Below are 27791 nucleotides of genomic sequence, written 5' to 3' on the forward strand. Positions count from 1 at the left end.
TTTTATGTATAATACATTATAATACTAAATTAATTAAATTGTTATTAAATTAATTAAATAATAAATAAAATATTTACCCCATGGTTGCTCCGCCGATATCCGATGCCTCCTTGGGTCTCCTCCTCCTCTCGTGTTCATCCATTGTTCTTTCTCCATGGCTCTCGCAAAAATGCGATACTCGCAAAAATACTGTTAATTGCGATTAATTACTCACGCACTTGATCGATCAATCGCGCGATACTTTGCGGCACTCCCGAAGTTAATTATACGCGAGACGCGCACCTTATTATATTTCAATGAGCAATTATTCACTCGACATTCGAAGATTGTGCGATGTCACTCTCTGCGAGTATTATTTCTGCTGTTGAATAATATAGGCTCGAATTTTAGAGCAAGTTTACTATGGCGTTAAAATATAAGTGAATAAATATACGAGTGTCAAAATTAAAGACAAATAGCTGCAGAATGAAATATCCTAAAATACGTTGCTTCGCATTTCGATCAAATATAGCATATGAAACACGTTTCAACATATTATCAATGACGTTTAATATCGAAATTTTACGGAGACAATTGTTAAAGTATGTAATTAATTACCACTGTATATATAAATTAAAAGCGTTACAAAGATGTTCCACTCAAAGTCGATTCATTTTATACGCACAATTAAATTTCTTTAATGACCGAAAAATTTCAAAATAATAATTTCGCTTTGATATCGCGCGACATTACATAAATTAGGTTAATAACGTAGTTAAGATGTATCGTGTTCGAAAGTATATAATCGATATTTATTATACGCACGATGTATTTCCTTTCTTTCTTTCTTTTTAAAATGCCCACACATATAACGTATCAAAACACGTCTGTTCCTATCCGCGGACGGCAACGAACTCCTGATATATTTCCAACATACCTACAAATCACGAAATAAATATATTATTAGCGAACAACGGAAAAATTCCAAAATAAACATTTTTATAACATTTCATGTTTTTGTCTTGGAGGATAATAATACACTACCTGCGTGCGCGTCTCGATATGTATACATACGTAAACATACCGAGCACGCTATTGTTTACATTCCACAGCTCGGCCGCCCGGTCCTTGACATTCCATAGCGAGACTCGGCACTCGGCGGTCGACATTCGAACTGAATTATACAATATTAAATTATTAACAAGAGACACACTACGCGATTATTCTCCATATCTATACGAATAATTCTCTTCACGCGATTCTTTTAGATCGACGACTAATTTCTCGCGAGTTATTTATTCGAAATATAAATCGCGAAAGAATAATAAATGATAATTATAAATTATTATTTTAATCCGACATTTTTATGGTGAATATTATTTCTTTAATGTTTCTTTCGTATATATTTCATACCGCGCTCTAAATCTCTTTCGCCTAAATTCTCCCGAAATTACCGCAGTTATAACCTACAATTCGTCGATCATTTTTCGGTTTGAGAAAGCATAATAATATTACACGAATCGCAAGAGATCGAGCGATTAAAGTAAAGCGAAAGAAATACATCGATCGTTTATTATATAAAAATTGATATGAAATTCAGAAAATACCTTTATCTTGTAGAGCGTTAAATATTTCTCGTGAGTGGCAACGTCCTTGACCCCTTTCGGCTATCCCGGATTATTTGGCGCTAATTCTTTTTACGACGATGTAGTGCGCTTGTCGCTCACGTGAGGTCGCTTTGTTGTCATTCGCGCGACGGGATATGGCGGAGTGTATGTACGTGGTACGTGCCGTACTTGTTCGTTGTTATTGAAGGACGAAGACGAAGAAGTGCGAGAGGACTCACATCAGTGGCACGAGTGTTCTATATATGATCGTATTAATATCGAAACGTGATCGTCCGTAGATACCGGGAGTCGCCTATTATATATTTTTCGTAATCATTACGAGTAATCTGCCACCGATCGTTTATTGCGAAGCGAGTTAAGGTCGAGTTAGGTTGGATTATCGTCGGCCCGCGCGACGAAGTAATTCCCGCCAATATGCAGCCCGTATCCTAGCAACGGTTGTTTAGCGTGAAGTGAATTGAGATTATTAACGATTCATTTCGCGCGCTTTCTACGTCGAGGGAGGAATCCGTGCGGACGAGAAGCACAAAGATCATCGTACGACGTAGTTTTCGGGGTAAATTCCGGTCGCGACGTGATTAAATGCGCGATTTCGGGAGCCGGTGTCGTGAAAAGTGTCGAGTGATAGCCGTGTTCTATCGATTAATGCGCACGCGATCGTAATCGAGCGTGTCTCCGAATGTGCGAGTGCCAATGCCATGAGAGAGAGAGAGAGAGAGAGAGACAGAGAGCAGCAAATATGTTCCGATATACATAGTTATTAGTGGAAGGCTGTAGTTTACGTATATTCTACGTACATTATAGATTTTCTGTGACTGACAGTGTATATCGGAATGTCAAGATAAACACGAGAGGAGGAGCAGGCCCGGGGTGGCATCAAGTAACAGCGGAGCAACTGTAAGGTGAGCATAATATATAACATAATTTTTAATAGCCCATTTATCTCCGTAATAATGATTTTTATTACATCATTGAATAAGATAACACGTTCTTAAAATTTTATTTTATTGTGTGAAATATTTGAAATATTTAATAAAATAATTACAATAATTTATACATATATACATATATATGTGTCTTGTTTAAATCTTATAATTATTTAGATTATTAGAATTTTTATTTTATTTATTATATTTTATAGAAATTTAGAAATTTTGACGCGGTTTATCTTAATTTATTCAATGTTACATCTTATTTGTATGTGTTGTTCCTGTTAATATACACACATACCTGACACATTGGCTTTTGTCTGGTTTTACGTTTTTGCCTCTGTTATGATCGCGCGATTAGGTCATTGTTTCTCGGGACGCTGTCTAGACACGCTCGCTTTCTTTAAATATCACATATGTAACATGTCTTCACATTCGCATCTCATTGTGAGTACAACTTGTAATTTATAACCACCTGCTTGCACTTTGATAGTCCTTCGCGTTTGTTATTCCGACCATTACTTCACAGACAATTTTCATCTCTCATATGTTTTACACATCAAGGAAGAGTAAGGAGAGTTATCTACCTAGATTGGAAATGGACATATATTAAAAAATATATATAAATCGTCGATAAATAATTTAAAGGAAAAACATTATAAAAATTATTATTTTGGAATTTTTCTATTCAATAATAATACATATATTTATTTCGTGATTTATGTGTTGGAAATGCATCACGCGTATAATGAATATCGATTATATATTTTCGGACACGATACATTTTAACTAATTATTAATCTAATTCATGTAATATCGCGCGATATTAAAATGAAATTATTATTTTGAAATTTTTCAATCATTATATAAAGAAATTTAATTGTGCGTATAAAACGAATCGACTTCGAGTCCAACAGCTTTGTAACACCTTTTATTTATAAATAAAGTAGTTGGTTACATACTTTAACAATTGTCTCCGTAAAATTTTGATATTAAACATTATTGGTAATATGTTGAAACATATTTTATATGTTATATTTGATCGAAATGTCTTGTGCGAGGCAATTTATTTTAGAATATTGCATTCTGCAGATATTTGTTTTTAATTTTGACACTCTTATATTTATTCGCTTATATTATAATGCCATAGTAAAATTGCTCTAAAACTTGAGCCTATATTATTCAACAGCAGAAATAATACTCGCAGCGAGTGACATCGCACAATCTTCGAATGTCGAGTGAATAATTGCTCATTGAAATATAATAAGGTGCGCGTCTCGCGTATAATTAACTTCGGGAGTGCCGCAAAGTATCGCGCGATTGATCGATCAAGTGCGTGAGTAATTAATCGTAATTAACAGTATTTTTGCGAGTATCGCATTTTCGCGAGAGCCATGGAGAAAGAACAATGGATGAACACGAGAGGAGGAGGAGGCCCAGGGAGGCATCGGTCATTGGCGGAGCAACTGTGAGGTAAATAATTTATTTATTATTTAATTAATTTAATAATAACTTAATTGATTTAATATTTTATAATGTATATTATTCATAAAATATATAATATTTTAAGTTTTTATATTAGAATTAAATTTTTATTTATCATATTTCATAAAAGTTTGAAAAAAATTATACGTAATTTTTTAATTAAATATTTGTTTAGAAAACATATAAATTCAGTTTACGCATATTAGTTACTTTCTGAAATATTAATCTTTGAAACACTGATTTTATAATTTAGATACATATTTATGTTACAGATCCACGATGTATACTACAATCCGCTGCTGCGCAATCGTACCGGTGAGTCAGAAATCTCAATTAATATCAATATTACTTAATCGGCCAGATAAGAGGAAAAACATTAGAAAAATAATTCAATGTGATTAAAATAATTAAATAAATAATTTTTTTTGAATAAAAATAAAAAATACATGCCAAGCATAAAAGTAATTAAAATTCTTGCAAAACAAAAATGAGTTGTCAAAACCGAGAAATGCTTTGAATATTCCAAAATATTTATGTATAAACTTAAATATTCACATTTCCATATATTTAAAAAGTTTTGACAATTGTCCTCGCGTTCTGTGTCAGAAATACAAACACCGTGGGCACTCTTTAAGATTCTGGACTATAGAAAAAAATATAAAGCGCAAGTTTGGCCATATAATTCTCGAAAATATAGAGTCGATGGGGCAATAAGTTCCACGCAGGACAAAGTTTGGGGTAACCGCGATAGACCGCCCCTAAGTACGTACGGGGTGCCTTCGAGTTCGTATTAAGTTTTCGGGGGATGTAAAGCACGGTCGTAACAAGGGGTGGCTTTCCTATGATTTCGGGACGAGACCGCTAACACATAGGGACCAGCGAGACGCGTTTGTGAAACAGGGTGAGTTTCAACCGTTATTGCGCCCCTCTGACAAAAATTATATTTGGATTACAAGCATTATCGCCCTGAAATAAACGTGACTTTTATGGCAGCGGGATCACATCGGGGGTTTGCGCTCCGCCGGTCTCTTCGACATTCATACAATCGAAAATTAGGCCAATAATCGTTATGACTTTGGTTTTCGTATAAATAAAATGTTACATTTTATAATCTATTCTACAAAATTTTTATTCATTAATAATTTCGCGTTCTGTTTTTACGACAACTCATTGCAACTGATAACAAACAATTCAAAATTTTATTAACTTTATTTTTGAGTTTCTACTTTATACGTTTTTCCTCTTTTATATATAAAAAACAATTTTCAAATTACATTTCTATACTTATAACAATATTATTACGTAATGCACGATATTAAATTTAAATGTTTTTCTCAAATGTACATCATATAAATGTACATATAAATGTTTAATTATATTAATTATCTAATACGATCTCCTCGAAAAGATCAGCCGGTGAAAATGATTCTGCGATACTTGCACTGATAACGCCGCGTTCACTTAACACCGAGCGTCGATTAGGCGCGCCGATTTTCATCCTTCGCGCGAATTCATTTCCCTATTATTTCGCGACGTCGCCCAGGTGATATATGAATTGTTTGGTACGAGGACGCACGCGCGAATTGTCCTAAATATCCATCGAGCCTCTCGTCGGGGTGTTGAAGCGAGCCGCGTGCCGGGCATCCATCATCCCTTTAAAAGGGAGAGGAAAGCCGGTTCGCTAAACGTTGTCAAAACGTTGACGAAGTCACGTGCGAGGTCGAAGAAATGCCCGTTTGATCGACGAGCACGCCTTCGGAAATTTCGCGCGCTCCTAGTGATTATCCTTCGAGGATGTGCATTTCGTGTTCTTTTAAAAATTTTCGCTCGAAAGAGATAGAGATACTTCTGATAATGCACGTGATGCATCAGCGGGATTATCGATATTTTTTTAAATTTAAATCGTTGATTAGATGGACAAGTCGCTCGAAAATCTGACCCTAAATAAAGTAAGCGTTGATCGCGAAGTGATTACGTCGTCTCAGGATCGATCTGGGCAGGGCTACATCTCTCTCTTTCTCTCTCTCTCTCGTTCGGCACGTTTGTCGGCAGTGATTTAAAATGACACGCTCTGGCGCGGGATTGGTTATCCCAGGAGTACGGTATCTCACACAACCGGGGCTCCGGTTTCATGCGACGCGATTAAAAAGCTTCCGCTCCGGGCGCTGCGGCCTCGCGAATTTATCGGCTCTCCGAGACGACGGATCCCCGGAAAGCGATCCTCTCGTCGAGTTATTTCCGAATAACGATCGTAGAGAAAGCGCTTATCCCACGCTTGGACGACCGATTAATGATTACTCGAGGTCGACCTCACTTCCTTTGATAGCGGCGTCTTAAAGTCTGTCACGGTCAAGAGAGAGCCAGTTGCTCGCCTCCGATATCTCTTCCCTTGCATCCTCCTCCTATGCCCCTTCCTTCTTTCTTCTCGGCCGCTCCCCCTCGCCGAGGGATATTAATTATGCCGGGCGATAATGACCGCGCGCGAGCAAACGAATAACGTTAATTGGCCGCCGAGATAGCCGGCCGTCGCTTCCTAGTGCGAGATACAAGTGTGCCGATTGATAGGACGGAAATAGATCGCGGTGGAATTTTAAATCGGAACGGCGAATTCACGACTCTACTTCTCTACACGCGAGTGATTTATGTTTCCTCTTAGACCAGAAAGCCGCGGCCTAGTTTGCTTCGCCGCCGTTAATCGATATCATCCTAGTCTCTGTAATTTTCCGAGAAGAGCCCTCCTCTTCTTCTCGCCGAAAAAAAAAAAAAAAAACCCCCGTTTTTTCCCTCTCGCCGAAAAAAAAAAAAATACCACCGATTTTTCACTGTCCGGATTTTTTCCGGACGGACCATTGACGTAGCGATTTATTAATATGAATATAAAAAAACGTGTAAGGAAAATGAAAAAGTATGTAGTTGTCTCGGGGTAAAGTTTCATTGGATTTAAAAGTTAAGAAATTAGAGCGGTTTTTTTGTCAATTTAATAAATGTATTTAATAAATATATTTATAAATAAATAAATAAATAAATAAATAAATGTATTTAATAAATATATCGATTGTTGGAAAATGAATTTGATTTGATCGATTGCTACATAAAAACATCGTTGTGCAAAAACATTCGTTGAAAGGATCGAACAAATAAATTAGTGATTATTCTTTGATCTTTAACATTGGATACATGAAACATGATCACAAATATTTGTGTACTGCTTTATTTCAAAATTATTTTGTAATTTATATTCTCGTGTCTCTTTACGATACATCCGTTATTTTTGATGGAATAAAATAAGGTTTTGGTACAGTCACACATCCGCCAGAGAGATAAAGATAGAGAGAAAAGTGGAGAATTCGCGAGATAGGGGAGAGGATGATAAAGAGGGTGGTAGGCGACCGGGAATGAGGGAGGATGGCGGGGAGGAGAGGAGGGGGAGAGACAGATCAGATAGAGTGGCGTACGGTGTTGTAGCGGGATCGCGAAAAGAGCAACAAATCCAGTGGCTTTATCGGCCATCGCCGGTGTAATCCTATAGGTGCTTAGCGTGAAATCCCATAATCGATAGTTTGCTTAACCCGATGCCACGTGGCGCCGCGTGCGGGGCCTCCATTAGAGCGCACCTTTTAATGCAAACTGCGCGCGCGTCTACTCTCCGCCGTTCGGGGCTGCGAGAGAACGCGAGACGAGAAACCGGAGGGTGACCGTATCTCTCTATGTTAATATGGGAATGCGAGGGGGATTTTTGGAAGGGGGGGATTCGATACGCCCGATTTCGGCGCGCGCGACACATCTGGACGGCGGCTTTTCCCGCGGCCGACTTAATTACCCGAAGCTCCCTTTACGGGTCTTTCTCGCGAAGATCCTGTTTTACGCGGAGATACAAACAACGGTATAACGCTTACTAGCATAAGATACACGGTGGATTAAATAAAGCGAGAAAACTGAGGCTGCTCACTGATTCACACAAAGTAGTTTTATAAAAAAGATTTTTTTTTCAATCAGCCAAAACTTTAAAAATATTTAAGTATTAAAAAAATACATAGAAATACAAAAAATAATAAAGAGAGAAATCAAATGTCTGACTTTTATTAACAGATTAAACGACTGAAAGAAGCGATAAATTCGAGTATTGGTCATCAATCATGATAATTCTCGCCATCACAAGACCGTGTATATGTTAAAAAAATATACTTCTTGCCTACTCTTTTTATAGTAAAACTAGATTCATTTTTTTGCCAGTAGATTTTTTTTTAATATACCGAATGATTAATAAAAGAGCAATGGGAATATTATAAACGTGCGAACCGTGTTGGACGTTCCCAAATAATTTAGCCATCTTGCCAGCCGACCACATCGAATTGCCGGTACACACGATTACGTACGCCTCGTTTCCACGTCATGGGAACGGGGCTCTCCTCTCTCTCTCTCTCTCTCTCTCTCCCTATCCCCGACGTATTTCAGGCATTTTGGTGGCTCGCTCTTAATTCCAATCGCCGTGAAAATGGTTTCAATACGCGACACGCCGATTGGCCACAGCTAATTAAGCCGACGCGCGCAATCGCACGATTCTCTCGCACCGCGATGATATAATGCCAGGCATCTCGAAATAAATTCTCGTCTGCTAATATCGTGGACTGTTTCTCTAAATTCGCACATTGCGAAGGCTGTTTCTCTCTCTGCTCGTGCGCACAAACGCCGGATCTAATCGATTCTTGACGCGTTCGATATCTTCTTATATATATAAATAGTTGGCAGAGCGATTTCCTCCTCCTCCTCGAAGCAGCGATGCTGGGCCGCCTCTTTGCTCTTATTGGCGACGATAGAGGCGGGATTCAATAGTTATTCATTAAACTCGAATTCAGTCGGGCAGGATGCTGGGGTCAGTTCCACGTTGACCTTGCGGCTATCTTCAAAGGCCTTATCTCCCGCCGCGCGCGCTCTCTTTCTCTTTCTTTTTCACTCCGGCGTCCTTCTCGCTTTCTTCGCTCTGACTATGCATCGAGCATCGAAAAGGCCGGCCGTGATATGTCCGTTGGTGAACGATTGGATATCGACCGTGTCTCCGATCGTCGACGAACCACTTCCTGCTTCGGTACTTTTAGGGCACGCGGGGCACCGCGGCTCTTTTTTTTTTTAGAACGCGAGCTTTCCGCGAATGTCAACGACCGCGAGCGAGCGAGAACTGTCAGGGAAGAGGAAGAAGTATCTCTTCCAGATGTTAGACGCACGATACACACACTATACTGAATTAAAGAATAACCATTACTGGAATAATTTGTAATAATTATAAACATCGCGTCTTTCTTCACTTTTCTTTCCTTCATTAGTCTTTTATTTATAAAACTAACAAAATTGGCCCCACGTTAATCTAACGAAACGAAAAAAATATTTCTAAGAGAGGGAGAGAGAGAGAGAGAGAGAGAGAGCTAACGAAAGTTGATTAAAGATGAAATCATATCGGTTTAAAATCGATCGTATCTAAAATCGATCGCGGATAATCGATCGAAAGTATCCTCAATTACGAACTCGCCTATGTATGTGTGTGCGTGATTAATATATCCCTTCGTGAGAAAAACTCCCGACTATCCCAGCTTTTAATAAACCCCATTGCTCGTGAAGGTTTCATGCCGCAAATATGGTTCGAGAAACCATTCTCGCGCATTAAATTACGCCGAACTTTCAATAAGTGGTATAACGTTCGCTCTCACGAATACGTCGAGAGGATATGATTCCCAGGGCTGTCTTTATAAATTCAGGATTCCGCGACGAAGACATTACGGTTGAGAATAATTGTATATCTCGGATATTTTCATCTTTATATGAAAATTATCAATTTTTAATTTCAAAATTTTACGCTATTATAAAAATATTATTAGATCTATGAAACTTTTACGCGCATTTACGTTGCCAGGATTACAATCGCGATATCATTATTATAACATAAGAGTAGATAACGTAAAATCTCCATATCATCTCAATACGATCTTTAAAATCTAAAACTCCAAGAGAGAATAAATATCTCTGTTCGCCCCTCGTTTCTCGTATCGCAAGACGCTACTGTCGGCTGTTCCCATCGCCGATTTTGCCACCCCTTGACCGGAAGATTGCGCTCCTTTCCCTCCATCCCCCTTGCCCTCGGACGACGCCAATGTCCGATGATGAAGTTATCCAGCGATAATGGCTCCATTACACCGCGGCGTGCCGCGGCACGTCGTCTCTCGATTCCCTATCGGACACCCCTCGTCCCCCTCCTGCCCTCGCGCAGGTGGTGCGGGACGGTGGAGGGAGAGAGAGAGGGAGAGAGAGAGAGAGGAGGAGGAGCGCAGGAGAAACGGGCATCTCTCCGTCGCACCGTATACTTACCATGGCGATTGTTTATGTTGGCTGATGGCCACTTATGCTGCACACACATCGCATTACGGGGCCGTTCTCGGGACCCTCGCGCCGGGGCCCCGTTACTTAGCCCGTGGCCTGGGCACCGTAGGGTAATGGCGAACGCGTTACGGATAAAATGTATACTTAGCCTCACGGTCCGATGGCACCGATGCCTCGGCAATATCGAGATTACGCCATTTCCCTCTTCTCTCCCCTCTTACCCCTCACCCGCCCCTCTCTCGTTTCGATTGGATACTTCCTCGTTTCTCGCCTGTCTCGTAGTCGTCGCGAGTTTCGATTGCCACCATCCTCAGAAAGATGAGATGCATCTTCGCTGCCGGCGAATATTGTCGGTGCATCTCTTTACTCCGAGTTATAATAAGAATTTTATAGAAAGATTCGTATTACAATATTGAGATAAGAGAGATTATCGATATACTTTTGAAATAGCAAAGATAATAAAGATACGGCGCGGGGATATCTCGCGATCGGGAGCGATAAGCATCGTCCGAGTAGTAGTCCTTCGCTCGGAGCGAATTTATCGGAGATCGGACATTTGTCGCGATTGGGTGATACGAAAAAATGGTCGGTCGGTCGAATGCAAATAGAGAGCTATCGTCGTGATTCTCACCGGGCGTGTGTATCCGTCGTTTGGTATATCGGATCACGTTTTAGCATAATTCGACGTTCCGTAAGTGGCACGACAGGTGCGCACCCCACGGGGAGGATGACGTCAGCGCGTGATATCTCTCGTCGGATATGAAGGATATGATGAATAAAAAGCGTGACGAGACCGCGCGAGAAGTTTGGAGATAGCCGGCTCGAACCGACCGTCGATCCGGGCAACGTTCTCGCACAGATTGACCACCTTCGATGTTAATGGGGCCCTGATTACAAAGCACGCACCAGCTCGGCCCTGCCCCCTGTTTATATCAATATCTCGGCATTGCTCGCGCGCACTTATACATATACGCGCGTGTATCCTCGCTGGGTATCTTGTCTCTTTGTATACGAGCATCTTTTTTTTTTTTAAATACAGATCAAATATCTAAATCATATATTGGCTTGTTCGAAAAAATAAGTTACAGATAATTCTTTGTATGATTCTAATTGGATCGATGGATTTTATAAGAGCGCAGATCAAATTTAATTTTATCGATTTAATTTTATTTAATTTTATAATTTTAATATTATATAAAATTTTGTATTATAATATCAGAAACACAGATACATTAAGCCTATTAAAATAAGATTGCAAAAACTATGATCGACTTTTTGTGGATGGAAGTTTGATGACTCGATTTTAGAGATGATATAATATAAAATATATGTAATATATTATTATATCATATTTAGAGAGAGAGAGGTAGCGGATAGATTTTGGATAAAAAATCGCAATCTTTTTGTTTGTGGATGCTCGAAAAACACGCGGGACAAGGTTCGCATTTTGGAGAATTTTCCTATTATTGAGATCGACAAACGAGAGAGCGTGACGTGAAAATCTTTGGCGACGTAATCGAGCTTAAAAGCGCTCTCGCTCGCGCGATGTTTGGAGCGAAAAGTATCGGCGCGAAAAAAGGTGGGTGTAAAGGTTTCGAAATACAATCCGCAGCGGATTTCCAAGCGAGCTAAATCCACGACCGATGCGAATCGCCGCCACCCCTTCGGCGGCGCCTTTTTCCCTCCACGGCCGTTCTCGCTCGTTTGGGGCGGAAAGCGCAGCGTCAGCGCGCCGATGGTACCATTCGCGCGGACCAAATAAAATGTATCGGGGCATTTTATTCTCCGTCGTGTCGTGCGGGCTTAGACGACGGGCCGTCGTCGATTTCCGATTTTCTCTGGTTTACGGAGGGAGGTGACTCGCGCGCGGATTCGATTTTCCCCGGGCGCATTCAATACCTGCCCTTTTGCGCATACAAATGTCAGGGCATCGAATATCGTTTTATAAATGCTAAATATATGGAATTCTGATACACATAAAAGGAAACAAAAGAAAATGAATAAAACAACGATATGAAATTGGGCGCCTTTTATTATTATATGATTACATACAGTAATTTAATGAAATTATTGTAATATTTAAAGAAAAATGAAAAATAGTCTAAAAAAAAAAATTTTTTTGGAGATTATTCGCCAACGTATTCGCCGTTCTTACATATATTTATGGAACATGGATCATTAAGAATGATCGTCGTTGACAAAGAAATCCGCTCAGGATTCGGCCGATCACGGCTCTCGGCCCTTACGATCGTTTCGAAACGAGTCCGGGACAAAACATTCCCGGCCGCGCGGCGACGGAACGTATAATAAGAGTGTGATTAGCATTATTTACGGCCGGTTAACTATTAACTCATAAATCAACTGGCGACTGTATTATCCAGCACCCCGCGATTTTATAATTTTAATATTATATAAAATTTTGTATTATAATATCAGAAACACAGATACATTAAGCCTATTAAAATAAGATTGCAAAAACTATGATCGACTTTTTGTGGATGGAAGTTTGATGACTCGATTTTAGAGATGATATAATATAAAATATATGTAATATATTATTATATCATATTTAGAGAGAGAGAGGTAGCGGATAGATTTTGGATAAAAAATCGCAATCTTTTTGTTTGTGGATGCTCGAAAAACACGCGGGACAAGGTTCGCATTTTGGAGAATTTTCCTATTATTGAGATCGACAAACGAGAGAGCGTGACGTGAAAATCTTTGGCGACGTAATCGAGCTTAAAAGCGCTCTCGCTCGCGCGATGTTTGGAGCGAAAAGTATCGGCGCGAAAAAAGGTGGGTGTAAAGGTTTCGAAATACAATCCGCAGCGGATTTCCAAGCGAGCTAAATCCACGACCGATGCGAATCGCCGCCACCCCTTCGGCGGCGCCTTTTTCCCTCCACGGCCGTTCTCGCTCGTTTGGGGCGGAAAGCGCAGCGTCAGCGCGCCGATGGTACCATTCGCGCGGACCAAATAAAATGTATCGGGGCATTTTATTCTCCGTCGTGTCGTGCGGGCTTAGACGACGGGCCGTCGTCGATTTCCGATTTTCTCTGGTTTACGGAGGGAGGTGACTCGCGCGCGGATTCGATTTTCCCCGGGCGCATTCAATACCTGCCCTTTTGCGCATACAAATGTCAGGGCATCGAATATCGTTTTATAAATGCTAAATATATGGAATTCTGATACACATAAAAGGAAACAAAAGAAAATGAATAAAACAACGATATGAAATTGGGCGCCTTTTATTATTATATGATTACATACAGTAATTTAATGAAATTATTGTAATATTTAAAGAAAAATGAAAAATAGTCTAAAAAAAAAAATTTTTTTGGAGATTATTCGCCAACGTATTCGCCGTTCTTACATATATTTATGGAACATGGATCATTAAGAATGATCGTCGTTGACAAAGAAATCCGCTCAGGATTCGGCCGATCACGGCTCTCGGCCCTTACGATCGTTTCGAAACGAGTCCGGGACAAAACATTCCCGGCCGCGCGGCGACGGAACGTATAATAAGAGTGTGATTAGCATTATTTACGGCCGGTTAACTATTAACTCATAAATCAACTGGCGACTGTATTATCCAGCACCCCGCGCTGTTCGTGCGCGTCCAACCGGCTTCGACTCGGCTGAGGAAAACGGTACGGCACCGAGGTGCTGGGCCCCGTAGATCGACCGTTCGATAAGAAACGATACGATAGGGCTCGGAGAAGGATAGAGAGAGAGAGAGAGAGAGTGAGACCCTCGGAGACGCGGCGAAGAGGCCGACCATCTTCCTGGTGATTTAAGGGAATCCGCTGGGCCGCTTCCGCGCTGACCTCCCTATACTTTGCTCGAGTTTTAAGACGCATAGCGAATGAAGTTAACTATCGAGACGTAATATCGGTTCGCGGCACCGTTATCCAAATAATTAAAAGCCTAGAAAAACATTTATTACTCCTCTCATTTTATTAATTTCCTCGTTGAAAGTATTCTCCTCTTTTTAATTTCGCCTGCAATTTTTACTCATATTTTTTTAAAGAATTGTCGAGGGATATTATTATCTATCACGCATTTTTAATATATTTTAATAATTATATATAAAAAATTGAATAAAATGATTATATTAAAATAAGATTTATTTAAGATTAATAAATGAGGAATATAATTCTATTATTGATATATAATCGTGCATAATTTTAACTTTAAAAATATATCCTTCAGTTGACTATAAAATCTGCAATTCGAAGAAAATGCGCACAGAGAAGGACATATATAGTCTCCCGATAATATATTATCGGTTTGAAGACATTCGTACTTCCCTTCGATATTGATATCAAATGCATAGCGTCGATACTTTTCTCCGATATGGCAAGCATGGCAGGAAGTGCTCGTAAAACGAGGCGATGTAACGCGAGAGAGAGAACGCGGAGATGCGAAGATGGCCGCGTCGGCTCCTCTCTTGTCTCGCGCGCGCACAGCTTCTTCTTTCTCTTTGTTTCGCCGATAGAAGATGCGGGTCACGCGTCGGCGGTTAGTTCTGATTAGCGACAGAGCGAATGACGTACCGCTGCCAGGTCCTCGTGCCTCGAATACTCAAGCAGCGAATATATACGATGCGTTCCAGTAGCGAGGGAGGGAAAAACAGGGGGTAGGGGGAGGAGGAGACACCGCACCAAGTTTATAGGAATTTATTTAGCATCGTAAGACACGCACGCGGCTGTGCTCTCTTCACTAAATAAATTCCGAGGAGGATCCGTGCAATTCAAAAATCCTTAGATTTGACGGTAGATTTAATTATTACATTTTGCGGTATCAAATGAAATTGAATAAAATTATTTTTCTGCGTATCTCATTACATGTCTCAAATTATATAAATTTCTCTTGTAATGCTTTTTTAAATCATTTTATTTTAGAGAGATTATTTGTACATAGTATTTTCTTTATTTATTTATTATTACACCGAGTAGTAGTCCTTCGCTCGGAGCGAATTTATCGGAGATCGGACATTTGTCGCGATTGGGTGATACGAAAAAATGGTCGGTCGGTCGAATGCAAATAGAGAGCTATCGTCGTGATTCTCACCGGGCGTGTGTATCCGTCGTTTGGTATATCGGATCACGTTTTAGCATAATTCGACGTTCCGTAAGTGGCACGACAGGTGCGCACCCCACGGGGAGGATGACGTCAGCGCGTGATATCTCTCGTCGGATATGAAGGATATGATGAATAAAAAGCGTGACGAGACCGCGCGAGAAGTTTGGAGATAGCCGGCTCGAACCGACCGTCGATCCGGGCAACGTTCTCGCACAGATTGACCACCTTCGATGTTAATGGGGCCCTGATTACAAAGCACGCACCAGCTCGGCCCTGCCCCCTGTTTATATCAATATCTCGGCATTGCTCGCGCGCACTTATACATATACGCGCGTGTATCCTCGCTGGGTATCTTGTCTCTTTGTATACGAGCATCTTTTTTTTTTTTAAATACAGATCAAATATCTAAATCATATATTGGCTTGTTCGAAAAAATAAGTTACAGATAATTCTTTGTATGATTCTAATTGGATCGATGGATTTTATAAGAGCGCAGATCAAATTTAATTTTATCGATTTAATTTTATTTAATTTTATAATTTTAATATTATATAAAATTTTGTATTATAATATCAGAAACACAGATACATTAAGCCTATTAAAATAAGATTGCAAAAACTATGATCGACTTTTTGTGGATGGAAGTTTGATGACTCGATTTTAGAGATGATATAATATAAAATATATGTAATATATTATTATATCATATTTAGAGAGAGAGAGGTAGCGGATAGATTTTGGATAAAAAATCGCAATCTTTTTGTTTGTGGATGCTCGAAAAACACGCGGGACAAGGTTCGCATTTTGGAGAATTTTCCTATTATTGAGATCGACAAACGAGAGAGCGTGACGTGAAAATCTTTGGCGACGTAATCGAGCTTAAAAGCGCTCTCGCTCGCGCGATGTTTGGAGCGAAAAGTATCGGCGCGAAAAAAGGTGGGTGTAAAGGTTTCGAAATACAATCCGCAGCGGATTTCCAAGCGAGCTAAATCCACGACCGATGCGAATCGCCGCCACCCCTTCGGCGGCGCCTTTTTCCCTCCACGGCCGTTCTCGCTCGTTTGGGGCGGAAAGCGCAGCGTCAGCGCGCCGATGGTACCATTCGCGCGGACCAAATAAAATGTATCGGGGCATTTTATTCTCCGTCGTGTCGTGCGGGCTTAGACGACGGGCCGTCGTCGATTTCCGATTTTCTCTGGTTTACGGAGGGAGGTGACTCGCGCGCGGATTCGATTTTCCCCGGGCGCATTCAATACCTGCCCTTTTGCGCATACAAATGTCAGGGCATCGAATATCGTTTTATAAATGCTAAATATATGGAATTCTGATACACATAAAAGGAAACAAAAGAAAATGAATAAAACAACGATATGAAATTGGGCGCCTTTTATTATTATATGATTACATACAGTAATTTAATGAAATTATTGTAATATTTAAAGAAAAATGAAAAATAGTCTAAAAAAAAAAATTTTTTTGGAGATTATTCGCCAACGTATTCGCCGTTCTTACATATATTTATGGAACATGGATCATTAAGAATGATCGTCGTTGACAAAGAAATCCGCTCAGGATTCGGCCGATCACGGCTCTCGGCCCTTACGATCGTTTCGAAACGAGTCCGGGACAAAACATTCCCGGCCGCGCGGCGACGGAACGTATAATAAGAGTGTGATTAGCATTATTTACGGCCGGTTAACTATTAACTCATAAATCAACTGGCGACTGTATTATCCAGCACCCCGCGCTGTTCGTGCGCGTCCAACCGGCTTCGACTCGGCTGAGGAAAACGGTACGGCACCGAGGTGCTGGGCCCCGTAGATCGACCGTTCGATAAGAAACGATACGATAGGGCTCGGAGAAGGATAGAGAGAGAGAGAGAGAGAGTGAGACCCTCGGAGACGCGGCGAAGAGGCCGACCATCTTCCTGGTGATTTAAGGGAATCCGCTGGGCCGCTTCCGCGCTGACCTCCCTATACTTTGCTCGAGTTTTAAGACGCATAGCGAATGAAGTTAACTATCGAGACGTAATATCGGTTCGCGGCACCGTTATCCAAATAATTAAAAGCCTAGAAAAACATTTATTACTCCTCTCATTTTATTAATTTCCTCGTTGAAAGTATTCTCCTCTTTTTAATTTCGCCTGCAATTTTTACTCATATTTTTTTAAAGAATTGTCGAGGGATATTATTATCTATCACGCATTTTTAATATATTTTAATAATTATATATAAAAAATTGAATAAAATGATTATATTAAAATAAGATTTATTTAAGATTAATAAATGAGGAATATAATTCTATTATTGATATATAATCGTGCATAATTTTAACTTTAAAAATATATCCTTCAGTTGACTATAAAATCTGCAATTCGAAGAAAATGCGCACAGAGAAGGACATATATAGTCTCCCGATAATATATTATCGGTTTGAAGACATTCGTACTTCCCTTCGATATTGATATCAAATGCATAGCGTCGATACTTTTCTCCGATATGGCAAGCATGGCAGGAAGTGCTCGTAAAACGAGGCGATGTAACGCGAGAGAGAGAGAGAACGCGGAGATGCGAAGATGGCCGCGTCGGCTCCTCTCTTGTCTCGCGCGCGCACAGCTTCTTCTTTCTCTTTGTTTCGCCGATAGAAGATGCGGGTCACGCGTCGGCGGTTAGTTCTGATTAGCGACAGAGCGAATGACGTACCGCTGCCAGGTCCTCGTGCCTCGAATACTCAAGCAGCGAATATATACGATGCGTTCCAGTAGCGAGGGAGGGAAAAACAGGGGGTAGGGGGAGGAGGAGACACCGCACCAAGTTTATAGGAATTTATTTAGCATCGTAAGACACGCACGCGGCTGTGCTCTCTTCACTAAATAAATTCCGAGGATCCGTGCAATTCAAAGATCCTTAGATTTGACGGTAGATTTAATTATTACATTTTGCGGTATCAAATGAAATTGAATAAAATTATTTTTCTGCGTATCTCATTACATGTCTCAAATTATATAAATTTCTCTTGTAATGCTTTTTTAAATAATTTTATTTTAGAGAGATTATTTGTACATAGTATTTTCTTTATTTATTTATTATTACAAAAAAATTTGAAAATTTTAAATGATGTGAAATGATTTAGATTATATCATTGAATATATGTTCACATCAAGTGGCACAATAATAGTAATTGTAAGCATCTTTGATATCGCACATTTATATAAATAACAGGGGGATATGACTAGTAAACTGATAGCACAGCTGAAAAGATCTAATTATTGTTTATAGTATAATTTTCTAAAAATTATAGCTTCTTTTGCATAAGTGAAGGAACAATCGAGCGAATGGCATAACCTGTTTAATCATCTACTCCATTTCGTTTTTATCGAACGGCGGAAGAAAATCGACAACCGCAATAGCGATAAAGCCTCGCGGACGTCATTCGATGTAGCACGAGCGGGGTCGAGAGGAGTTGCATTGAGAAATTTCAATTCTTAAGGTCGATATGGAGCTAGCTTGATCCATTGATCCCAGAAATATCATCGGGGTTATGCAATGTTGAATGAGCAAAGAGTCGACCGGATGTCGATAACGTTTCAATTTGTCGATGTCGAAGGCGTATCGCGGATGAGCTCTAAATATTTATGCGATACGTTTATTTAGAACTAAATAATAGAGTGATAATTTTTTCTCGCTAGACCTTTGTATCTCAATTCCATTTTTGGCGATTAAAAAAGACGGGTATAAAACTTCGTATCCCAAAATAAATCGGCAAGCGATAAAAATTGATCTCGCAAATCATAATAAATTTCATTAATGAATACGAAATTTAAGCGAATATTCTTTTCCTCGTGTTTCGAAAATACAAGATTGCTTAATTAGGCCGAAGGGCCCTTCTGAGAGAGACGGTCATCCGGAATAATCTCGCGACGCGATCCGCTGGGAGCGCGAATGATAAAGCCGGGCAACGAAGCCAACGTACCCGGGTACATCTCGCGTTGCTCCGGGAAAGGGTCGATCGACAAGACCGGGGGATTCGAAAGCGCTTTGCGAACCGCGCGCGTGCTGGTCCGGCTAATTAAGTACGCCGTAAGTTAATTGAGATGCTGCGCGTAGGAGTAAAGCCGAAGATACGAGGGAAACGTTAAACTGTGTAAACATCGAGCTAATTACTTCGAGACTTTATCGCGCCCGTGCTCTCCGCCGGAGAGCGGATGTAAGTGTGCGCGTGCGAAAAGCAGGAAAAGTGGGGAACGCGGGGATGAGGAAAAGGGAAATGAGAGAGGGAGAAAAACCGGCGTTTATCGATGGAAAAACCAAACGGGATTAGATGGAAATGAAGCTAATCGTAGCGTCGTCCGATTGATAGGACCGATATTTTATGCGACGAAGTATATCTAACAATAAGTGGTAGCCGATAAGCTACAGTAACATGTTAAGAGAAGAAAAACGAGCTACAATTAAATTAAATTATTTAGAGAGATCTCTTCTTGCGAGTTAATATGTGAGAAGGTTTTGCGCGCAGAATTTTACGTATAATTTTATTTTCTATCATTTCTCTCTCTCTCTCGTTATTTCTCTTGTATAAATTTCGACAAAATTCAACTTGGCCGACCCTCGACGATAATATTTTCGTTTATTCCGTTGGGTCGACGATATCTCGCTTATCCTTCTTTTTATCATTAATTCAAAATATAGTCTTCTCATTGACATTTTCTGCGCATGTGTGTATCTCTTAGCATATTTTATAAACGCAGTTTCGTAACACATACGTTTTGATTTACATTTTCTTTCGACAATTATTCACTAAGAAGAAGTACTCTTGTATAACGGAGGGTTAAATAATGCAAGCAGGCAAGGTGGAATGGAAGAAGGAGACGGAGTCTCGAGGTGCGGTCGTTGGTAACTGCTACTCGCGGAAGGTGAGGAGACCCAGTTAATTACTAAAGCGTTTTAATCGCCGGCAAAGTTCCGTCCGGGCCGGAAAGGGCTTCCTGGATGCGGCGACTGTGTAAATTAGGAACTCGCCAGTTTCTTCTCTTCGCTCGTCTTTTCCGCGTCCGCATTATGTACGCTCGGTCTCTCGAGACGAGCGTCATCCTAATTTCCGACAAGAGCTTTGACTTTAACGTAATAGCGCGCGACGCCCGTAACTTTTCCACATTATTCCGGAAAATTATTCGCGATCTACTAATGGCTGAGGGACTTCTTATCTTAGTATCGGAAACTCTGAATATGACATCTTCATTATTGAAAATTGATTGCATTTTCAATAATAAATGCAATTTTATTTATATAATCTTTAAATTGTTATGTTATTTACTATTGATAGCATTACGATATTTTTTCAATAGCAAATTTAAGTAATTAATTTATAATAAATGGCTAGAGAATATTAGAGCATATTTTCAAAAATACGTACAAAAATTGCACGACGTCAAATATATAATCTTTTTTTATTCTTTTTACTTGATTTTAATTCATGTCGTTATATTTTTTTTTTGCGGGAAGAGGCTTTTATTTAACTTGATATTAAATGCCTCCCTTTCTCACTTCTCCTCCAACCCCTTCTCTCTTCTCTGCGGTTCCTGGCGCATATTTAGGGGTCGCTGGTTACAGGTTGCCCCGGCAACCACATCGAGAAACCCTCTGTCGTTGCCAAGGCAACCTAACCTTCTCCTTCGTCTTCTCACCCTCTCCTCTCTTCCGGAGATTCAATTCGAGAGAGCGAGAACGAGTCTAAAGGACAGAAGGGAGGGAGGAAGCTGATTTCTCTGTGTGTATAGCAGGGGGAGGAGGGAGAAGATCCGACGAAGAGACGAGGAGGAAAAAAAGATGGTGCGCTTTTTGGTGATTATATTTGATGGCGCGAGCGAGGACGTGCCAAATGAGGATTTGACCTTGATTAAAGGCGAACTTCCTCTCTCTCTCTCTCTCTTTTTATTTCTCTTTATCAATAATAAAATGATACACAAAAATTTGCCAGAAAATCTAATCTATTTCGAAAGCATTTATTTTGCGATACAATCGCCAAAATCCACAAAAATAAAATCGTGAGCAAAAATGATAATATAAGAATGAAACTAACAAGAGATATTTAATATATAAAGTTATTAGATTTATTTATCATAAGCTTAAAATATTTCTATTTGAATTTGAAATGTATAAATAAAATCAGAAAAACAAAAAATATTTTATGGGCTCTTGTAACATCTAATCTTTTTTTTTCTTACTGTTAACCGTTAAAGAGATGTAAGTTTGAGAACGATACGATGGCTCATTCGTCGATTCAGGAAACATCGCGAGTCTTAATGGAGCGGATTCTCATGCGGTTTTGGTATTCGTAGCTGAAGCGGGCGAAGAACTTATTCATAAGATTATTCGCCATTTTCGTCATGGCGCACTCTCCTTCTCTTTCTTCTTCCCTATATCGTTATTTAAGTTTTATATTAAAGCACGGTCGGCGCGCGCGCGAAGCTCTCGGGTATTTGATGTATGACCCGCGCGTGTTCTGCTTCCTTCACCAAGATGCACCTAAACGTGAGATATCGTATCCGATCAATTTTTCATGGCCCCACTTCACCCCTTTCGGCCCCTTATTTTCGCTAGAATGACCAGACTCGCGCAAGGTTTCGCATTCTTAATCAAGATGTAGTCGATAAATAATTCAATTATTCGCGATAAAAAAGAAATAAATTTTAAAATATTAATTATGCTTTTAATTCAGGAAAGAAAAATTCAAAGATATGGTATTGTAATAATAAGAATATGAAATTAAAGCGAGATCAGCTGCTCAAATTAGAAGAATGCTCAAGTTTTGTTTAGATTTAAAATAACGAGTTAGAAATGTATCGTTCGGTATCATTGTGGCAAAAATATTCCGAGATGATAGATGAGCGCTCTCTCGGTTCTCGTCGACGAGCGAGCGAATCGCGTGCTAAATAACTTCGCTAACAAGCTGCCGCCGCCGCCGCTGCCACTGTGCAAAAAAAGATTACGTAAGCGGTAATGGCCGCCGGCTCCTCCTAAATTCGAGGACGAAGTGTTCCGGTCGAGCGAGTAATCCAAGAGAGAGAGAGAGAGAGAGAGAGGGAGGGAGGAAGGGAGGGAGAGAGAGAGAGAGAGAGAGAGAGAGGAGAGTGCACAAGCGCGAGTTACCACTCGCTCCTGGTGGGGGTTAATTTTAATTTCCCAATTTTTCCCACGCCGACGCAGCGCAGGTAATTTCCTCCCCAGCAGAGAATAGATGTAATTACTTAACGCCTCCGAGCTCCTTTTATTAAAAGAGGATCGCGCCCTCGGGGGCTGGAGGGGCGGAAGGAGCCCGAGGTGGGGATTGCCACGGGAGTGGTGGTGCGTGATCATGGGGGTGTCTCTTCCTCGCGAGCTCGTCCGTCCACTCGAGACTCGAATTACCGTTTCATTAATTTTATCAATAGGACATTCCGTATGGAATAACACACTATCTACGATAGAAATCCAGGATCCCGAGATTTTTTAATTTCGAAATGTTTGTACCACACAAGATGTTTATAATTTTTTACACGATTAAACCTATCTCTCTCAGGAATCTTTTGATTAAAATTAGATATTTTCAAATGTGCAAGTATTCTCGTCGCATGCGTTTGACTGAAGTAGCATTTAGCGATACAGCACGTATCGTGTTAATATGGAACATAATCTTTAAATTAAACAAATAAAATTCAAAATTCTAGATTTGCGGATCAAAAACGTTTAATTTTCTGCTTTGAAAAAATCTTCATTTAAAGGAAGGATTGGAGAACAAACATGGGACAACAATGCCAAGCAATAAACAACCATGCAACTCGTTGATATATACCTTCGCCTGTCCATTACCACGAATCCGACTCGGATCGAATTCGAGTGCCTCGGTCGACGAGATCGGCAAGGGTATCTCGCAGCAGCTGTGGGAAGGGAGGAGCCATCTTGCGGCCTGTTTCAGGGCAGCCGCCAATTGATTCACCCCCACTAGACGCCGCAACCAGGCGTCGATTCAATTCCAGGACGAAAAAAGCGTCCGGTGGGCATGGCCGTCTCGTATTTCTATTGGTCCAACATCCCGCATCATCCACGAGTTCGCTATACGCTCGTCCAATCGCCGGCTTCTGGGCGGATCCTGAAACCAGTTTTGGTCTCGCTAACAGAGGGGAGTCGTTGACTCGAGTCTCTGGGCAGATAGTATTGTGCCGTTGGCTCATGCCGTAGTGGTTCTAATACCACAGCAGGTCCTTGCTACCAAGGAAATCCCGGAGATCCGCCTGTCGCACGCACTGAATTCGCGAAGGTCGCGAGGACCCGGAAGTTTCCGGTGACGTGTCACGGCCGAAAAACTGTCGCGAATGTGCGCGTTACAGTGCTTCGATCGCGGCCGCGGACATTAATTTTAGACTATATCGAGAGGAATCACCTCTGCAAATCGTGGAGCTTTCAGTGACGTCAGGTGGAAGACCACAAAGGACTTTTGAAAAGATTTTGTTATCGTCGAAAGTCATTAAGCTTTAATCGACCAGCTTGACAAGTGAAGGATTGGTTATATTGATGATTATGTGATAAACTTGACATTTGCTGTTGTTGATCATGGACATATGATTGAAATATTGTATTCTGATTTGTGATATCGCTCCAACTTGTTCAAAAAAATCATTAAAAAACATCGTGAAGTTAGCCGACGGCTAGCGGAATCCTACCAATCGTCTACCTGACAGGCAATTCTCGACGCAGTAAACATTACAAAATATGTGAAGCATTATTGTTTATATTTTGGATCATGGATTGATCTGCAGATTCCACGACGAAAACATCCAAAAACCAGGAATGATAGATGTTGGAAGACAGTAAATAATCGCGGACTGTGGTCGAAGATTATAGACTATTTTTTAAGATTAAGCTCTCTTAAAAGATCAATGATTGAGATGAATTTGTGCCATAATCGAGAAGATTTAGAATGGCAGATGTAAAAGTCCATTCGAAACAGCGAGATCTAAATTTTTATAAACATCTCAATGATCATCATAAATTAGTGATTTATAGACAGTGATGATCTATGGACTGTATCTTCGTTCAGTAGTGATCGTGCTCCAGAAGGCCTAGAATGGAAGATGTAAACAGGCGTTGAGATCAGAAACACTTAACGATTCTAGGCATCAGATCTTGCAATTTCTCGCCTCCCTTTCTCATAAACACATGATTCCGGCGCGCTAGTGATCGGACGTGATCTCTTCCTCTCCTGGTGATCGGGCCTGATCCTCGACGATTGATGCAAGCGGACTGATCTCTCTCTCTCGAAGGAGAGACAACAACCGGCGAGTTGGTACCGAAGATGGTCCTGGAGCCTGGAGGCGGTCTGTCCTTTCCGTTGCCGCCCGGCAGCGGCTCCAGCGCTTCCGGTGGATCCTTGCTGGCCCCGACCAGGCTGTTTCAACGAACGACGCCGGTGTTCCCGTTCCATTTGGCAGGATGGCCGCCTCATCATCCGGTTCTGGGACAGGTGCAAAGCCAGGTACAGCAGAGCATGCAGGCCCAGCATCAGGCTGCTGCCGCGGCGGTCAGATTCCTCAGCCATCATCACCCGCATCATCCGCATCCGACGTTGAGCAATCATTCGCTGGTACCGGCGATCACCGGGCATCATCCCGCTGTACATCATCTGCATCATGCTGCTGATCACGGAGAGGAAGAGGACGAGAAGAAAGGTGAGTTGATGTCCAACGATCGTGTAAGATTGAGAAGAGTTTGAAATTAACATCAAATTTAATTTAAATTAACTTTTTTCTAAAAATGTTATTGTTAGAACACACACACAATCAAAGAGAAATTTATTACTCTGCTTAAAGGATTATCCTCCCTCCTTCTTTTAGATAAAATAAATGCCTAAAAGTTGTTCTAATTTTTGCCAGGAGTTTCTCTCTCTCTCTTCAGAATCTTAGACTTTAATATTCTGTTTACTCAAGTCGTACGAAGCAATTAAATAAGAATTACGCATTATAAGAAAAATAGAAATATAAATTATCAAGATAAAAATATAAATTATTAATTTAAGATATAAATCATAATTTTTTATTTCAAAGAATTAGTAATATAATTTATAGAGCATTTTCTCCTCTGACGTGCGTTGAAGTGCGTAGATAATGGTGGCGTTTCCGAAATAGCTTTTGAAAAACGGTCTTCAGGGAGTGGCGTAACGCGGTCAATCATAAGATCGTTCCTGACGAGCCCCTGGGATCGCTTACGACGTTAGTCCCTATCCCCCTTTTCCCGCCCCTCTTGGCGACCATCCGTCTGAAATCCGTGTTTCGTGCGCGCGAACGTCCGCGCTGCCGAGGGTGGAAATCTGTTTTTTACGTGATCCCATTCACGTCCCTAACACTTGTTTATGCTACGAAGGGAGCGCCACTTAACTCGCCTGCCTTTGGCCTTCGATTGTTTCCGCCGCTGCGAATTTATCGCGCGTTACCGCGAATTTGCGTGAACTGCTTCTTTGGAAATTGCGTCTTTTGCCAAACACCCGAAAACTATCGCAAGCTATCGAATAATTAAAATAAGATTTTTAATTAACATCCCGTTTCGCAGGACTGCTCGATCTCTGCATAATTAATTTTATGTATTTATATATAGAAATATATTGAAGAGAGGAAGGGGAGATATTAAAAATAAACATTATTATATATTGCAGAAATACAATGTCAATAACTATGAAAAATTAATATTAAAATCATAGAGAGAGAGAGAATTTAAAAAAACTGGAATGGAATAAATCTTGAAGTACATATATATCTTTCAAGGTGTCAGTTGGCAATAAAAGATAGCATTGAGATGATTTTATCTGGAATGTATTTCTACAGAAATTTAATCCTAGAAAAACAAAATCATATTATGTATACAAAATTGCGATATAAATAATTTTTTAGTATCATATTTTTATTGAAACAGCTACTGAAAGGATTTATGGGTTTAAAAAAAAGAGATATTTTTAATATCTGGATAATAATATTTCTATATATCCTCGTACAAATTTCTGGCGAGTAAATTACAGCTTTGTTCAATAGAATTAGAAAAGTTTTGCTTATTATCATACGAACTTGCCGGACTTCTTCTTCGATAATCTCACGATTCTTTTCCAACGTCGCGTTGAATAACACTTGGCGGTTTCGCCGCTTCCGGAAAAGTAAAAGCGGCGGTTAGATTCGTTATAATTACATAATGATTTCTATGTCGTGGAGAAGAGCATTTCGTTCATGAACGTCGACCGAACACGCGAGCGTGCATCAAATCGATCCGCCGGTTATTTCGAAATTTATGAAAGCTCCCCCCTCTCTCCCTTCCCCCTGCTCCATTATAATAAATAGTTTTATTAGAAATGCCAGCAACGCGTGTAATTGCGAATACTTGCTACACTTTGATCGAACGTCGTTCGCCAAACACTCTTTATAGCGTCACATAATAGAGTCCGATTTATTTTCGGGTTTAATATCTTCAATATCTTTTTTTGATATGCTAAGCTGAATTGATTTGATATGCTATTTCTTTATTGTGGAAAATATCATCGGTGCTAAAGTTCGAACAAATTCGTATCATATTCGTTCGCAGGTAACGCGAATTAAATAATTCAGAGTCTACGATAAAGTTTTTATATATAAAATATGCTAAACTATTCAGCAGAAACTATTCTCTTAAACTAAATCAGTGAAAATGTCACTGATTAAAACAGTGACACAAAATTTTATTGAAGATCAGTGAATATTTTATTATCTTGAATTGATTTTTTCAGTGATTTCATTAATTTGCAGTGATTTGCTTATAACTGAGATCAACTGACTATTCGCTGCTTTTTAGTAATAATATACTGATCCTACTTGAGAAAATACAGATATTTTGCCACACCTGATTATACAAAAAAATTCTATAATGTTTAATAAATATTATATGATATATTATAGTCTAAAGCCATTTCAGTATTCAAGTACTATGATTTTTCGATTAAAATCTCTAAAATCTTCATAGTCTCATTATCAAACACAGCTCTTAAAAACTCTAGATTTCATCTTTTTAAAATATTTGGTTATTGAAAAGCCTAGATAAAATCGCTTCAATAAAAATTACAAATATCGACGTGAGTGCAATGAGCGAGACCGCGTCGCGTTTTCCGCAGTCGCGCGCGCATTGTATTCTCTCTCTCTTTCCGTTAGGTTAACATTTAATTACACCGATTCTTAATTAAACGTTCACGGCGCGCTGAGATTTTATCCCCCCCCGGATCGATGTGTCGCCCGGGCGATACGTCGCGAACCGCGATCTCTCCCCCCC

General features: G+C 40.2%; 2 protein-coding genes across 3 annotated transcripts in view; one reads left to right on the forward strand and one right to left on the reverse strand.

Annotated features, from left to right (window-relative positions):
• Positions 1-2503, reverse strand: part of LOC115241807 (unconventional myosin-XV) — a 109134-nt gene extending 106631 nt beyond the window's left edge. Inside the window, exons 1-3 of the mRNA XM_029817739.1 lie at positions 1587-2503; positions 1024-1153; positions 78-916 (exon numbers count right to left, since the gene is read on the reverse strand). The gene's annotated coding sequence lies outside the window, so the exon portion shown is untranslated. The remainder of the gene's footprint in view (positions 1-77; positions 917-1023; positions 1154-1586) is intronic.
• An 889-nt stretch (positions 2504-3392) lies between these two features.
• Positions 3393-27791, forward strand: part of LOC115243374 (homeobox protein unc-4-like) — a 50157-nt gene continuing 25758 nt past the window's right edge. Inside the window, exons 1-3 of one of the 2 annotated variants that reach the window (XM_029820315.1) lie at positions 3393-4009; positions 4294-4336; positions 23237-25180. In XM_029820315.1, the coding sequence (XP_029676175.1) occupies positions 24808-25180 (373 nt within the window). In that variant the 5' untranslated portion in view covers positions 3393-4009; positions 4294-4336; positions 23237-24807. The remainder of the gene's footprint in view (positions 4010-4293; positions 4337-23236; positions 25181-27791) is intronic. The other variant, XM_029820323.1, reaches the window with a different exon arrangement.

Source organism: Formica exsecta, unplaced genomic scaffold (assembly GCF_003651465.1).
Source record: "Formica exsecta isolate Colony F162 unplaced genomic scaffold, ASM365146v1 scaffold120, whole genome shotgun sequence".
NCBI lineage: Eukaryota > Metazoa > Arthropoda > Insecta > Hymenoptera > Formicidae > Formica > Formica exsecta.